This window comes from Microcaecilia unicolor, chromosome 1 (genome assembly GCF_901765095.1).
Source record: "Microcaecilia unicolor chromosome 1, aMicUni1.1, whole genome shotgun sequence".
Classification (NCBI taxonomy): Eukaryota; Metazoa; Chordata; class Amphibia; order Gymnophiona; family Siphonopidae; genus Microcaecilia; species Microcaecilia unicolor.
This window is the reverse complement of record NC_044031.1, coordinates 549,759,928-549,776,344: the sequence shown is the minus strand read 5'-3', so window position 1 is coordinate 549,776,344 and position 16,417 is coordinate 549,759,928. Positions and strand designations below refer to the sequence as shown.

General features: G+C 38.8%; 1 protein-coding gene across 1 annotated transcript in view; it reads right to left on the bottom strand.

Annotated features, from left to right (window-relative positions):
- Nucleotides 1-16,417, bottom strand: part of VPS13B (vacuolar protein sorting 13 homolog B) — a 1,674,799-nt gene that overhangs the window by 83,368 nt on the left and 1,575,014 nt on the right. The window contains 1 exon segment of the mRNA XM_030217225.1: nt 11,052-11,251. Coding sequence (XP_030073085.1) covers nt 11,052-11,251 — 200 coding nt within the window.

The following is a 16,417-nucleotide window of genomic DNA, read 5'->3' as shown; positions in this document are numbered from 1 at the left end:
GTTCATGCCACAACCAGGCCTCCAGAAAGCCATGAAGCGTAAGTTATTGTGAAGTGAGTAGTTTTCCAAATCTTCTAACTTTTGCTCCAGTGCCAAGATGTTTTTTTGCAGAGATTCCTGGGTACATGCCATAGCACAGGTCTGGTCCTCCAGGGAGCTTGTGAAATGCTGGTACTCAGCTCCACCGTGTCAACGTGGACATGAGCCTCCTCTGCCCAATCAAAAATCTTTTGGAGCTTCTTATCGAGTGCAGCCTCAATCATGGCTGTTACCTGTTTTTACTTGACCTCTTTTAGACCCCTTCTGGACTTTTCCAAATGGGGAGGGGAACATCTTAAGTTCATCCAGAAGATTCTTTATAGTTTCCCTCCAATCCCAGGGTGGTTGGTTCTGGGGAGGCATCAGAAGGCGTAATTCCCCATGACCTCTGCTTTCTGCCTTTCTGGATCTAGGTGTATTCTGGGCCATTTATGTTCCCACATATAGTCTATTTGAATCTATCAGTATTTTGTGCACAAAATGAGTGTCTGGTGTGTGTTTAGTTTAGTTAGTAAAATAAGTGACAGGTAAGGAATACTTGAAAATAAAGACAGAGATAGGTTTCAGATAGAAGGCATTTATTCTTACCAAAGTTTCAAATGAGTACAGACATCGGACAGATTCTGGGTTCAATGGCACAGCGCTCTGCCGTCTGAGAAGTGCTGAAGACGACTCCCCAAAATTAAGCCCAAATCGCCCTCCTTTTATACTGTCGTCTCTCAATAGAAGTCTATGGCAGCACCTATTTTGGGACCTATTTTTTTCAAATATTTCTCAATTTCTGTGGTTAAACTGTCGTGTCCTGCCATCTGTTGTTCTGTACCCAACTCTTTCCGTTCCAGCTATTGCAAGTTATTTCGCAATTTCCTCTTTTGTCAACATGTTTTTCTCTTCTGCCAGAACATCTTATTCTTAGCATATCAGTTTCACTTCCCCTTTTTCTATTATCTTATGATCTAAGTTTCATCTTATAGAAAGACAAACTCCATTTTAATAAGTGCTACATTCAATTTGTACCTGATTTTGTTCTATAAGGCCATTAGTAGGTTATCAGGCCTAGGCAGTGCTTTTCAGCTGTACAAAGCTATGTAGTTTGGCCTGCCACTATTCCAGTGGATAGATCTTAGGGTAGAACACATATTAACTTGCAGGAAAAGCAAGTCCATGCTCAGCCAGTCATAGATTTTTAAACCTAGCTGGTATTTTTACAGCCTGAGTCCTAAAATCTGGCCTTCCACCCTTTCGGTGGGCATCCAGTGAGGGCCTCTTGCTGTAGTATAATTATACATTCCCCACTTGTCACCCCCTCTAGAGAGGGGTGACACAAAGCTCGTCAAGCTTGTCATCATCCATTCCAGAAGGTGGTAAGCTATCAAACGAGAGGGGGAGTTTTGGTCTTACAAATTGTTAGAAGGTATGGTGCAAGATAGGAAACTTCATTCTCAGGTGATATATTATTTGGGCATATGGAATTCCCTTTATATTACTCAATCCCTTGGGCCTTAATCTTGATGTTACCCCTCTTGAGGCTAACTCAAACCTGTAGTGAGAGAGGTTTTATGAATGGGACAAATCCATGAGTTCATCTGCAAAATCTCATGAAGTATAGGTATGTGGGTAATAGCAATTTCAGGTGGAACATACTAATAAATACTTTCAGGTCTTGCTATGACTTCTATTGCATCTGTTGCATAGTACATGGGGAGATAATCTAATGTATCTATCTCAGTGGTCCTCGGAAGGAACAGTGGTTTTGATTAAGCATTGTTATGGTGGCTCAACAAATATATGGTTAGTACTCAGATTGCAGGCTGTTTCAGGTTGTAGGTATTCAGAATCCTTAAACAAGTATGAGGTTGTCATATCCAGCAAAAAGGGTCAATCCTAGGAAAATTTATATTAACAAAGGTCATGCATGGATATTGACATATGCATAATGACCTGGAAGTATGGGAAGCATTTTATATATCCGTTACCCCACTTGGAGCTTAGTCAAACCTACAGAAAGACATGCAGCTTAAGTAAGCCTATACCAAAGTTAAACAATTGCATAACAGGTTGATACAAGCAGGGTTTATACCTGCATTACATAAACAGAAATAACGGGGAAACTCTTAGAAAAACAATTAGAACAATAAAGGAAATAATAGGAAAATAAAAATAAAACCTTTTCAATATATATAGACAGGATTGCTGCTAAACTGGAAAATAAAACAAAATATGAATCTATAATGTCCATAAACAGCAACAGTTAATCTCAAATGAAGTATCAGTTCTGAACTCTCTTTCATCGATCATGGTTGAGGCGGTGGAAGCGCTGAAGAATCTGGACGGAGATCTGGAAGATCTAACAGGGCTGGATTTTCATGGTTGGCCTGCTGAAGGAAGTGGCTGGTCTTGAGATGGTTAGGCTGGTAACATCAGGTTCTGCGACTGAGTAAACACGTATATCTTTCACATGGACCCAAGACTTGTGGTCCAGTAGTTTGCAAGGTGTAAAGATCATTGCCACAACCTTAGGGGATCTAACATCATTTGGGCCTGGATAGATCTTGAAGACGTATTTATGGTGTACAAACTTGGATCTTTCCATGTCTTTATTCTAGGCATATACCATCAAGTCCATCAAGAGTCAGAGGCTGGCAAAGGAATAAGCAAAATAACTGTATGCCTGAATGATACATTGCTATATCTTGGTGGGCATAATCAGTGTGAATTGAATAAGCAAAAATAATATATAAATGTCAAGAGAAATGAAAGACAATGTAAACATGGAGAAATCAGTGCTAATTAAGTGCAAAAACAAAAGGGAAACCATAAGGGTTAAATAATGAAAAGCCAATTTTCATAAATAGCAATAGTATATATAAAATTATATCTCCTGTTTGGTAGGGGTCAATTGCAACCCTCTTAATACTAGAAATTGGGATGTGCATATTATATCCCCACTTCTGGCTTGCATAACGTGCGAGACAGATTGGTAATTTTTACGAACACATGATCAAATAACAATGGTTAAGTATATGGAACAAAAAAAGTACAAAAACTAACAATAAAAATTTAGAGATAATGGTAAATGTTCAAGTTATTGATGTATGGAGGGCAATGTGTTGCCATCTATCGCCAATAGATATGGAATCTTCACCTGCGATGACTAACATTCACCAAGGGTTGAGCCCTCAGCTGCAGGAGGCCAGCAGGACTTACGAGCTAGATGATTCAGAAAGAAGGGTAAAGGCCAAAGCTTCTTGCAACTCTAGTAAGTGGAGAGCCTGTCTCTTTCGCTCATGGACCAATCGATGCATCTGTTGAAACTCACACTCAATAATGTCTCGTATCTCACACCGGGTAATGTTGGGGTCTGTGCATCTGTCCTTTATGCTAGCGATTCTTTGCTGCAATATAGCCTTCAGATCAGATATATTATCGGGTAGCTCTTGTTTGCTAGCAGTCGTCTCCTCGGTGAGGGACGTCAACGGGATTCCTGTATCCATCTGGGGAAAGGCAAAACTTAAACAGTGCAATTTATGTGGTTAATTTATTGGAAGTAATCATAATGCGAGCGGGAGTCATGAAGAACCATTGCGTAAATACAAGAATTAGACAAGGGGTTAGGAGGCGGGTCGTGGGTATAAATGGGGGCCAGGGAGGAGGATATGAGGGAAAATCGGAAGGAGGAAAATAAATAAATTATGTAAGAGGAGAGCATCAGTGAGGAGGGCAGGGAAGAAAATAAAAAGGTGCAAGAGTCGGTAGAACATCAGAGAGGAGGGCCGTGAGGTGCGTCCCAAAACAAAAAAACATCAAAAATGAAAAATAAAAAAAATTTTAGAAAACCACCCTGAGGGGTGTAAGATAAAAATAGGATAAAAACAAAATAAAAATAAAACAAAATATTATACATCTGAATTGCAGCAAGGCATATCCAGATGGCAATGCAAGAAAAAGTTTCCTTGAAAAACATTAATTGAAGAAAAGAACTTTCAAAAATGTAGCCACCCTTGATTGACCTCCACATAGAGTTTAAGTAACCCTTTTCAATCAATTAAAGAAGTAGGAAGAAGCATATTGCTTCAAGACAAAACCACCACGTGGCAAGAGTTAGTTGAAGCAAGGTGTTAAATACACAAAGCATAAATTCCAGGACCGCTGCACACAAATAGTTTCTCTCCAGTTTTTCTCACAATCACTAGCAGTGAAAGGTAGAGAGATAAAAAAGCGCAATAGTTGGCATTCCAGGGGTTATTGTGATAACCTGTTTTAAATAGAAAGGAATCAGAAAGTGGAGTGCATAATTTTCCTTATTTATGTCTGAAAGCTTCACCAATTCTCAATTCAAGAATACTACAAAATCTATGATCAGCGCAAAATGTTCCCCCAAATGGCCAGTTCAAGGGAACTACTCTATCAGTAGGTGATATGAAAGCGCTCCTGGGCAGAACCCCACACGCTAGTATCACTGACATATTCACTCAATCGGGCTATGCAAAATTTGCCACCGATACTCAGTATGATGGCAACCCTTTAACAGAAATTCAGACCAAAGTATTCCAGGAAATCCGGACCATGTATCCGACCCTTAAAGACTTTTCGGTTATCACTTCCCAAAGATGGGAAATGGATTCAGAGCCTATTGAGGCCTATTTACTCAGACTCCAAGACCTCTATAAGGAAGAAACAGAGGAAAAATTTGACTCTGATAATGCCCTCCCAGTATTCTACCATTTACTGAAGGGAACCTTACCTTCAGAAATTAAACTTAAGTTAGAGAACACCGTGGGTCTCCAATTAGAAAAATGGCCTAAAATTCGTGAACACATCCTTCATCATTGCAGACGACTTATTAAAAGCAAGCAAAATGAAGCCCAACATCGTAAGACAGTACACACTAACTTGGAGGTGCTACAGACTGAAGATCTCAAAGAGAAAAGAGCCTCTAAGAGCTCTGACACCAATACCAATACTCCTAACACTTCTCCCCCTGTTATTGTTATGTATGCTGATCAACGCTATGACAATAACACCCGAAATCAGGGCCCACGGCCCTACCGCCCAGACCGTAGAATTGATTACCCTGAAGAAAGAGGTTGTCGCTCTCAACCCCAGCGAGGTCCCCCAAGGGGCCCTCTTGGAGATACTAGGCGACAACGAGACTATCGTTCCTGGCCTAGCCCTGATCGCTATCCTGATGTGCTCTGTTATCGCTGCCAACAATACGGTCATTATGCTGCTGAATGTCTTCAGACACAGCCATATAGATTTAGAAAATCGCAGATCCGTCAAAATCCCCCTGAACGGCAGTCATTCCCTTTATGGAACCCGGATCAACACCGTCCGCAGTGACCACAGATTTAGGGATCAATATTACCCACCCCATAATGACTAGGCGTAATCCGAACACGATTTGATTTTGTTGCTCTCAGTTACTCAAAACTACTCGGCTCCTCATTTAGTATCCGGTAACCATTTCTCTGTATATGTGTTGGTTTGATGTTTCTGTTTCCATTACAGGTAACATGTCTTTATTTTATATTCCTCTAGGTTTAATAGCAAGTGTATATTTATGGTACCATACAAATGACCTAACTAAGTCAGCAAGTTATTTATTTGTTTCTATGCATACCTTCCCTGGGGAGTTCTTATCAACTGCAGGGATGAGCGATCCCCAGAGGATATTCATTTTATGTTTTTTTATATATACCTGAACTGACTTATTTATGCCATTTTACTTTATACGGGATCCCTTTTAAATAAAAGCTGTGTATTGCTCATTGTTAAAATGTTTTCTGCTTTAACTGTTACGCTGTTTACATTCACTTCTTTAGTTTTTTCATGAATATAAAGCCTTCATTTTTGAAATCTCTCTATGGTATGTGTGATATCTGAAAGCTTTTCATTATTTCCTTGTCTAAGAAAGAAGCAATATTTAATAACCATTATCCGTTTTATGGAATAAATGCGAGAAATATTCCCTTGAACTGGCCATTTGGGGGAACATTTTGCGCTGATCATAGATTTTGTAGTATTCTTGAATTGAGAATTGGTGAAGCTTTCAGTCATAAATAAGGAAAATTATGCATTCAACTTTCTGATTCCTTTCTATTTAAAACAGTATGCTTTGTGTATTTAACTAACACCTTGCTTCAACTAACTCTTGCCACGTGGTGATTTTGTCTTGAAGCGATATGCTTCTTCCTACTTCTTTGTCTGATTGAAAAAGGGTTACTTAAACTCTATGTGAAGGTCAATAACTTTTGAATGTTTTTTTTCACTTGTCTTTTTAAAGGAACCTTTTTCTGGCATTGCCTTCTGAATATGCCTTGCTGCAATTCAGATGTATCATATTTGGTTTTATTTTTATTTTTTTTTTATTAAGCCTATTTTTATCTTACACCCTTCAGAGTGTTTTTTTTTTTTCCATTTTTTAATTTTTTTTAATTTTTCATTTTCGATACTTTTCTGTTTTGGGGACACACCATAGTAGGGATACACCTCACGGCCCTCCTCTCTGATGCTGACGTCCCTCACCGAGGAGACGACTGCTAGCAAAGAAGAGCTACCCGATAATGTGTCTGATCTGAAGGCTATGTTGCAGCAAAGAATCGCTACATTAAAGGACAGATGCACAGACCCCAACATTACCCGGTGTGAGATACGAGACATTATTGAGTGTGAGTTTCAACAGATACATCGATTGGTCCATGAGCGAAAGAGATAGGCTCTCCACTTACTGGAGTTGCAAGAAGCTTTGGCCTCTACCCTTCTTTCTGAATCGTCTAGCTCATAAGTCCTGCTGGCCTCCTGCAGCTGAGGGCTCAACCCTTGGTGAATGTTAGTCATCGCAGGTGAAGATTCCATATCTATTGGCGATAGATGGCAACACATTGCCCTCCATACATCAATAACTTGAACATTTACCATCATCTCTAAATTTTTATTGTTAGTTTTTGTACTTTTTTTGTTCCATATACTTAACCATTGTTATTTTGATCATGTGTTCGTTAAAATTACCAATCTGTCTCGCACGTTATGCAAGCCAGAAGTGGGGATATATTATGCACATCCCAATTTCTAGTATTAAGAGGGTTGCAATTGACCCCTACCAAACAGGAGATATAATTTTATATATACTATTGCTATTTATGAAAATTGGCTTTTCATTATTTAACCCTTATGGTTTCCCTTTTGTTTTTGCACTTAATTAGCACTGATTTCTCCATGTTTACATTGTCTTTCATTTCTCTTGACATTTATATATTATTTTTGCTTATTCAATTCACACTGATTATGCCCACCAAGATATAGCAATGTATCATTCAGGCATACAGTTATTTTGCTTATTCCTTTGCCAGCCTCTGACTCTTGATGGACTTGATGGTATATGCCTAGAATAAAGACATGGAAAGATCCAAGTTTGTACACCATAAATACGTCTTCAAGATCTATCCAGGCCCAAATGATGTTAGATCCCCTAAGGTTGTGGCAATGATCTTTACACCTTGCAAACTACTGGACCACAAGTCTTGGGTCCATGTGAAAGATATACGTGTTTACTCAGTCGCAGAACCTGATGTTACCAGCCTAACCATCTCAAGACCAGCCACTTCCTTCAGCAGGCCAACCATGAAAATCCAGCCCTGTTAGATCTTCCAGATCTCCGTCCAGATTCTTCAGCGCTTCCACCGCCTCAACCATGATCGATGAAAGAGAGTTCAGAACTGATACTTCATTTGAGATTAACTGTTGCTGTTTATGGACATTATAGATTCATATTTTGTTTTATTTTCCAGTTTAGCAGCAATCCTGTCTATATATATTGAAAAGGTTTTATTTTTATTTTCCTATTATTTCCTTTATTGTTCTAATTGTTTTTCTAAGAGTTTCCCCGTTATTTCTGTTTATGTAATGCAGGTATAAACCCTGCTTGTATCAACCTGTTATGCAATTGTTTAACTTTGGTATAGGCTTACTTAAGCTGCATGTCTTTCTGTAGGTTTGACTAAGCTCCAAGTGGGGTAACGGATATATAAAATGCTTCCCATACTTCCAGGTCATTATGCATATGTCAATATCCATGCATGACCTTTGTTAATATAAATTTTCCTAGGATTGACCCTTTTTGCTGGATATGACAACCTCATACTTGTTTAAGGATTCTGAATACCTACAACCTGAAACAGCCTGCAATCTGAGTACTAACCATATATTTGTTGAGCCACCATAACAATGCTTAATCAAAACCACTGTTCCTTCCGAGGACCACTGAGATAGATACATTAGATTATCTCCCCATGTACTATGCAACAGATGCAATAGAAGTCATAGCAAGACCTGAAAGTATTTATTAGTATGTTCCACCTGAAATTGCTATTACCCACATACCTATACTTCATGAGATTTTGCAGATGAACTCATGGATTTGTCCCATTCATAAAACCTCTCTCACTACAGGTTTGAGTTAGCCTCAAGAGGGGTAACATCAAGATTAAGGCCCAAGGGATTGAGTAATATAAAGGGAATTCCATATGCCCAAATAATATATCACCTGAGAATGAAGTTTCCTATCTTGCACCATACCTTCTAACAATTTGTAAGACCAAAACTCCCCCTCTCGTTTGATAGCTTACCACCTTCTGGAATGGATGATGACAAGCTTGACGAGCTTTGTGTCACCCCTCTCCAGAGGGGGTGACAAGTGGGGAATGTATAATTATACTACAGCAAGAGGCCCTCACTGGATGCCCACCGAAAGGGTGGAAGGCCAGATTTTAGGACTCAGGCTGTAAAAATACCAGCTAGGTTTAAAAATCTATGACTGGCTGAGCATGGACTTGCTTTTCCTGCAAGTTAATATGTGTTCTACCCTAAGATCTATCCACTGGAATAGTGGCAGGCCAAACTACATAGCTTTGTACAGCTGAAAAGCACTGCCTAGGCCTGATAACCTACTAATGGCCTTATAGAACAAAATCAGGTACAAATTGAATGTAGCACTTATTAAAATGGAGTTTGTCTTTCTATAAGATGAAACTTAGATCATAAGATAATAGAAAAAGGGGAAGTGAAACTGATATGCTAAGAATAAGATGTTCTGGCAGAAGAGAAAAACATGTTGACAAAAGAGGAAATTGCGAAATAACTTGCAATAGCTGGAACGGAAAGAGTTGGGTACAGAACAACAGATGGCAGGACACGACAGTTTAACCACAGAAATTGAGAAATAGTTGAAAAAAAACAGGTCCCAAAATAGGTCCAGCCATATACTTCTATTGAGAGAAGAGAGTATAAAAGAAGGGTGATTTGGGCTTAATTTCGGAGTCCGTCCCCAACGCCTTGAAAGCAGCGAAGTTCTGTCCGGTTACTTCCAGAATCGGTACCGAACTGAAGACCCTACTCGGGGTGAGCTGTCAGACTGAATCTGTAATTTGTACCAACTTGAAGACTTGTGTTTGGGTAAGAAATAAATTATACTTATCTTCCTAAAACTATGTTTGTCTTAATTTCTGTCTATTCCTTATTTCCTTTTTATTCTACCAACGAAATTAGAAAATACAATTGACACTCATTGCCTGTACAAAATACTGTTACATTTTAATAGAATACATTTGGGTACACAGATAACTAATGATTCATTTAGATCCTGATAGACATAAGACCATGATCATGGGCCTTATCTTAGAGTCAGTTGTACACCAGGAATATTACTGGGATGGACTTTCAAGAGAATTTAGGCAGGCAGCCCAACAGATAATGGAAGCGCAGACCTTTTGTCCTTGGAAAAGGGTACTCCTGGTGCGCAAAGCGGGCCAATAGATAGAATTTACATACCTTAGGTCTGAGTTTTCACAAATAAAAAAATGCTTTCTTTACCTTTGCAGACTTCTGTTCCTTCTCTTGTAACCCCTAGGTGGTTACTCTTTACCCCTGGATGCAAACCTTGGAAACAGGGCTACTCCTTACTTCCATGGGTCTCCCTCACAGCTACTGCAGCCCAACCAACACCTTGGGAGGATTCCTTTACTCCTAGTTTTCCTCCAGGAGACCTCTGTACTTAGGATCTCGCTCCTAGAGATCTCTTCACTTGGGGCGTTTCTTATCCATTCTGCTCCAGGGCATATAACCACCTCCCACCCTGCCCCTCTAACTCAGCCTCTGACATGGAGTGTTAGCGCCACCTCTTGTAAGGTAGCTTAACTGCAACATCAGTGAGGAAGTGTTTTCAGGGACACCTGCTACTATACCCCTCACTGCCTCACAGGCAGTTGGTTCCAAAGTTTGTCTATAATGTAGCATTTTTTTTGCATTGTATTGATTGATTTTTTTTAAATATTGTGAACTTTACTGAATGTTTTTAGAGAAATGAAATATAAAAGTTTTACACAAATAAAAATATAATAAATTAGTAAAGGTTATGTACTAAGATAACTTTCACTTCCACAAAAATGTACAAAATTAGCAAGGATTATCAGATTTTTCCAACTTTATTAGGAACATTAACTGCGGACCATACCATTGTGGGGTTGCCGTTAAGATGGATTATTGTACTGTTAACCCAGGCTATTAGTAACTAGTAACTCATTACATGAGTTAGTGGTAAAATAACACATCCTAAGGGTAGTTGATAATTCCTCCCCCCCCCCCCCCCCCCCCCACCACACACACACAGTGTACATGGATGAAACCTAATCTATTCTTCGTTATTGACATTTATCAACTCAGTTGTTTCATATTATTTGGTGAACCATGCATTTTGGTTCAAATTTCACTTTTTCCTCAAAATTCTGGTAGTATTCTGATAATTGCATATCAAGTTTTGAGAGATCGCAAAACAAAGCTACAGAAATAAATACGTGAAATGAAACAAAATACTCATTGGAAGTTTTTGACACAAACATTTATCTTGTGTTGTGCAGATTACAGATTTCATTTGTCTTGCATCTTACAAACAGAATTATAGATTTGGTCTGGTGTTTTGTATATCTAGAAGTACTATACAATTCAATGATACATACCTGTGTCCCGTGGCTATTAATATCCACAAAATCACTCCACTCAGTTAATGATTCATCTGAGGATAGCACTTTTAGAAGGATGCTGGGTAATGAATCCTTAGTTTTGCAATCTGGGAAGTTGAAGATTTGATGATAAAGCTCGTGATGCACCGAACATTCAGCCTGAATCTTCCTGCAAAAAACTTCAAACTTTGGAGTGTCTGTAATAATAAAACACATTTTAAATTCAGCTCATAATGGCACAACATTTTGATTTATATAGAGCTTTACAATTATACAGTGTCTTATTCATATGTGGGTTTCTTCTGTACTCATGCAAAGGGCAATTCTATAAGGTGCCTGTATTTATGCACCACTTGCGTGTTTAAATGTACAGAATACCAGCACTTTTACAGGTAAGTTAACACTTGCTAGCATAAGTGACAGCAAACTACCTAAGTGCTACACTGCAAGGGCACTAAAGTTAGGCATGGTTTACAGAATATGTGTAGCACGCAACCCCTTGACTAAAATTTAGGAGCGACCATTTACGCCAACTAAAACCTGGTGTAAATACCTGTGCCTATCGGGTATATTCTATAACAATGCGTTTAATTTTTAGGAATGCCCATGACCCACCCATGTCCCTCTCATGGCCACAACCCCATTTGAGATCTCCACATTAGAATTTATGCGCGGCACTTTACAGAATATGCTTAGAAAGTTGTACGTGTAAATTCTAATTAGTGCCAATTAGTATTGCTAATTGCTTGTTATTGGCCAATTATTGGCATCGATTGGCTTGTTATTGGCCAATTATTGGCATCGATTGGCTTGTTAATCAATTATGTTACACGAACAATTTGGCCACACTGTCAAATTTGCGTGCGCAACTTTAGTATGTAACTGCAAAGGGGTAATCACATGGCTGGAGCTACCACTTACGTTATCTTACTTGATTTTCTCGCCTCCTGACGATTCCTTCTGCCACATTCCCAAAATGTGACCTTGCAAGACTCCTGCAGAAGTCTCATGAGGCCATCGCTTGAACTCTCAGCAGCCATTTTGAAGTGGTGCCTGAAGCAAGACAGTCTGCAGACTCACCGGGCAGGAAAGAGAGGGCTCTTTCCTGCCCCGAAGAGCTCACTAGACCACCAGGGCACCACACTAAGGTACAGGAGGGCCTGCCCATTCGTCTGCAAATCCACTTAGATGGTTGTTTGCTCATTGGAAAAAAACCTGATGCAATCAAATGCTTATAAAGGAAGGGGAAATTGTTCTAAACTTTCAGTGATTTTCGATTACAACATTTAGGTACTAAAATCTTTACCTCTGATATTTTCTTTCATAAGCAGTGTGACTGGGCATCTGTTGTGGATAATAATTCGAGGGCTGGGGTCTTCAGTAAGGGTCAGAAATGTAACTCCTAGATATTCTTGATAGGTTAGTATTACAGCTCTAAAATAGAAAAATACAGATTTCTGAGGGCTATAAACCATATTTTTTTGATATGTTACAAGTTATAATTCTTTCATTTCTGAGATTTTCAATTACTTTTCATGGACTTCAAAGACTTTTGTAAAAAAATGTTTACTAGACATTCAGACAGGGTTCATGTTGTGCTTTTCAAGGTAAGTTGAGTGGTTAACTGGGTTTTTTGGTCACCTGAAGACAGCAATTTTCAATAGCATATGGAGTTGCAAAATATGCAGATAGTTAATGACTCACACACCCTATAATTTTCAAAAGGTAACTATTTGGAATTCCTAGAAGTCACTTCTTATTTCAGTGAGCAGTGGAATGGAGCAAAACAATACGAGTAGTTTTGGAAACCTGGTTTCAAAATAAAAACTCTTTCTAATGTTATTCTCTTCTCTGTATTAATGTAAAGTGCTATTTTATAATACATGCATAAGTGCAAACCCCGTCCACACTTTGCCTCCAAGAACACTTACCCTTATTTCAGGTAAAAGCATGCACAAGTAGCTCATATATATATATATATATATATGCAAAATAGCTATATAAATGCCTATTTCTGCATATAAAATGCGTTTTACATATCTGAAAGGCTTATAAAATTACTTCCATTTTGTATGTACCTCAGATTGCAAATACTACCTCCTCTAAGGATGTGCCTACAAAAGGTAAAAATAATTTAAGACACAGCTACAGAGAATGCTAGAACATTAATCATCTGGGTGGAGGCATTCCTAGGTGCGGAATTATGCACGCGATGTATAAAATATGCACTTACAAACGCAAAATACAATGGGAAATTTAAGCATACCAAAGAGCAGGTATGACTGTACATGTGTACTTTTTGTAGGGTGATTTCCAAAAAGAAGGTATGCACATTCTTTATCTTAGAAAACTGTTTAGTCTGTTACAAAATTATACTCCATATGGCACACAGTTGAGAAACATGGGAAGAGCAAAAAGGGATAGGATTACAGATCATTTGAGAATGCCACTTCATCTACCTGTGCCTTGGGGATCCAGTTTATAAGCTGGCAATTAACCTCGTTTTCTTGCTGAACCCTATGGGAAGTTTCCCTTTCAAAATTCACTTACAATTCCACAAATACAAAGTACCCACAGGGCTGCAAATTGTAGAGGTGGTTCAAAAATTGTCCATTATGAGGACATTTTATAAAGCTTTTTCTGTTAATAACGTATGTTTTTTACATGCTGAAAACTGGTTCTTATAAAACTGGATGCAGATATGCACATGTGTAAAAGGTAGACATACTGTAACACTGTGCCTACTTTTACATGATCCAGGTATATAGTACGGATGGGCATTCGTTAATGCACCTTAAAAATGTTGGCACACTCAAAATCAGTTTAATACAAAAAAATACCAGAAAATCTGAAAGTTGCTTGAGACTTAGTGTATCTAGCTATCTGAGGCACATTCTGTGCACATTCCTGAGGGTACAGTTTGGGTGGAGTTGAACGTCCATGTGTATTGTGTACATGCACATTTATACCTTCTTCAAAACAGGTGGACATTTTTGCGACAGAATTTGTATGCTGCTGGGAGTCATTGTACAAGCACATAAGGGCCTAAGTTGCCTTTGGAGTGGAGGAGTGGCCTAGTGGTTAGTGCAGTGGACTTTGATCCTGGGGAACTGAGTTCAATGCCTACTGCAGCTCCTTGTGACTCTGGGTAAGTCACTTAACCCTCCATTGGCCCTGGTACAAAATAAGTACCTGAATATATGTAAACTGCTTTGAATGTAGTTGCAAAAACCTCAGAAAGGCGGTATATCAAGTCCCATTTCCCCCTTTACAAAATAGGCAGCTTTTTGGATATCTTGTATAGGCATTCTGTTGTGAAATTACTCCCCATATGTAAGAACTGAAGGTATTTTTCTACAACATACCTGGTCTAAGGGGTCCTTTTACTAAGATGTGCCTAAAATGGCCTGCACTAGTGTAGACGTGTGTATTGGACGCGCGCAGGTCCATTTTTCAGCACACCTGCAAAAAAGGCGCTTTTTTGGCCAAAAATGGATGTGTGGCAAAATTTAAATTGGCACATGTCCATTTTGGGCCTGAGACCTTACCGCCAATCATTGACCTAGCAGTAAGGTCTCACACGTTAACCAGGCAGTAATGGTCTACGTGCATACAATGACGATTACTGCCCGGTTAATGCTGCACGCCGGAAAATTTCCGGTACGCTTAGTGGACGCACCTAAAAAATGAAATTACCGCCTGGGCTACGCGGTAGCCAGGCAGTAGTTCAAAACAGACAAGCGTAGGGCACACATATGTGCCTATGTAGCTTAGTAAAAGGGCCCCTAAGCATTAAAAAATTTTTTTTATTTATGAATAAGAATATCAAACAAGCAAAATGTACTTGTACAGAACAGCTAGGTAAAGCAAAAACATTTACATCTCTCTATTACAAAAGAAGAAAAAAAAAGAAAAGGGATAAATAATCTCATTAATAATCTTTTTACATAGTTCAAGTCCTCTAATATTTAGGGGGATGGGAACCATTTGAAACATGAAAAATAAAGGAAAAAGGAAAAAAAAATCATCCAATAGTAATGAAGATATTACCAGCACATTATTGCCCAAACATTTTAGAGTGGAATATTTAAGGAAGTTAGGGGTCTTTTTACTAAGCTGTGGTAAGCACTAGTATGCTCTTACTACAGCTTAAAATGGCTTACCACGGGACGCGCATAGGTAGTCAGCAGTAATTTCCTGATCTGCGTATGCAAACTACGTGTTAAAAGTATTTTTTAATTTTATCACAGAGGGGGCATTGTCTGGGAATGGTTAGTGTGCGCTTTTGAGCTAATCAGTTAGTGTAGTTACATTGCTGTTTGCTAACTGATTAGCGCAGGATTAGCATGTGAGCCCTTATCACCTAAATAACAGGTGTCAGCAAGTGCTCGTGTGCTAATTTTTTAAAACGCTAATGGCAACATCTCTGTATTGACCCTTATATGGAACCCTAACAAGCTCATTTTCAAAGCACTTAGCCTCCCAAAGTTCCATAGAAGCCTATGGAACTTAGCCTCCCAAAGTGCTTTGAAAATATGCCTCTAAGTCTCTATCTCCGTTACATTCAAAGCTGCCAGATGGAATTGTGTATTCCCTCCAAGAGCAATGCCCTCTTGTGCAATGTTAAAATTGGACAAGTATTACATGATCATGAAATCTGATAATTTTTACAAGTGTTCAAATCAGCAAACACTGTTTTGTTTTAATTGAAAAAAAGTAAATCTAAGACCTGTTTCTACATAAAGCAGACATGTGCCTCTGTCTTCACTTCAGGGTGTTTAATTCTAGACTATGAAAGTTTAAGTAAACTTTTAGTTGCATTGTATGAATGTGTGCTCAACATACCTGGTGCAGAGTTCACTTTCACTGCAGTTCTCAATGGGCACTGACACACTCTGTCTGGGACACTCTGGTCTAACAACAGCTGGTAGGCTCCAGCACTCAGAACTGTCCTTGTCAGCACCAGCACAGAAGCTTAATAGAATTTGCTTTTGAAGAGAGGATGATTCTGATACTGATTCACTGGTGTTGCATACCAGGTCCCAGCAAGGAATGGAACTACAGTTTGCAGTGGTTTGCTCTCCAACTGGGCAGATGCTGAATATTGCACTGACTGGTAAATGCATGCACTTTAAAAAAAAAAAAAAAAAAAGGAAAAGATGAGACCATATCAATATTAATCAACAGGTTGATTACAGGAATGTATAATTTTAAATAACAGTTTAGCAGTAGTTTGTTTTTCTGAAATATACAACATACTTCTCAAATATAGAGAAGGTACTTACCTGTAAGCAGGTATTTTCCGAGGAGAGTAGGCATTATATTCTCATAAAGGGTAACACGGGTCCGTATTGCCAGTGCAT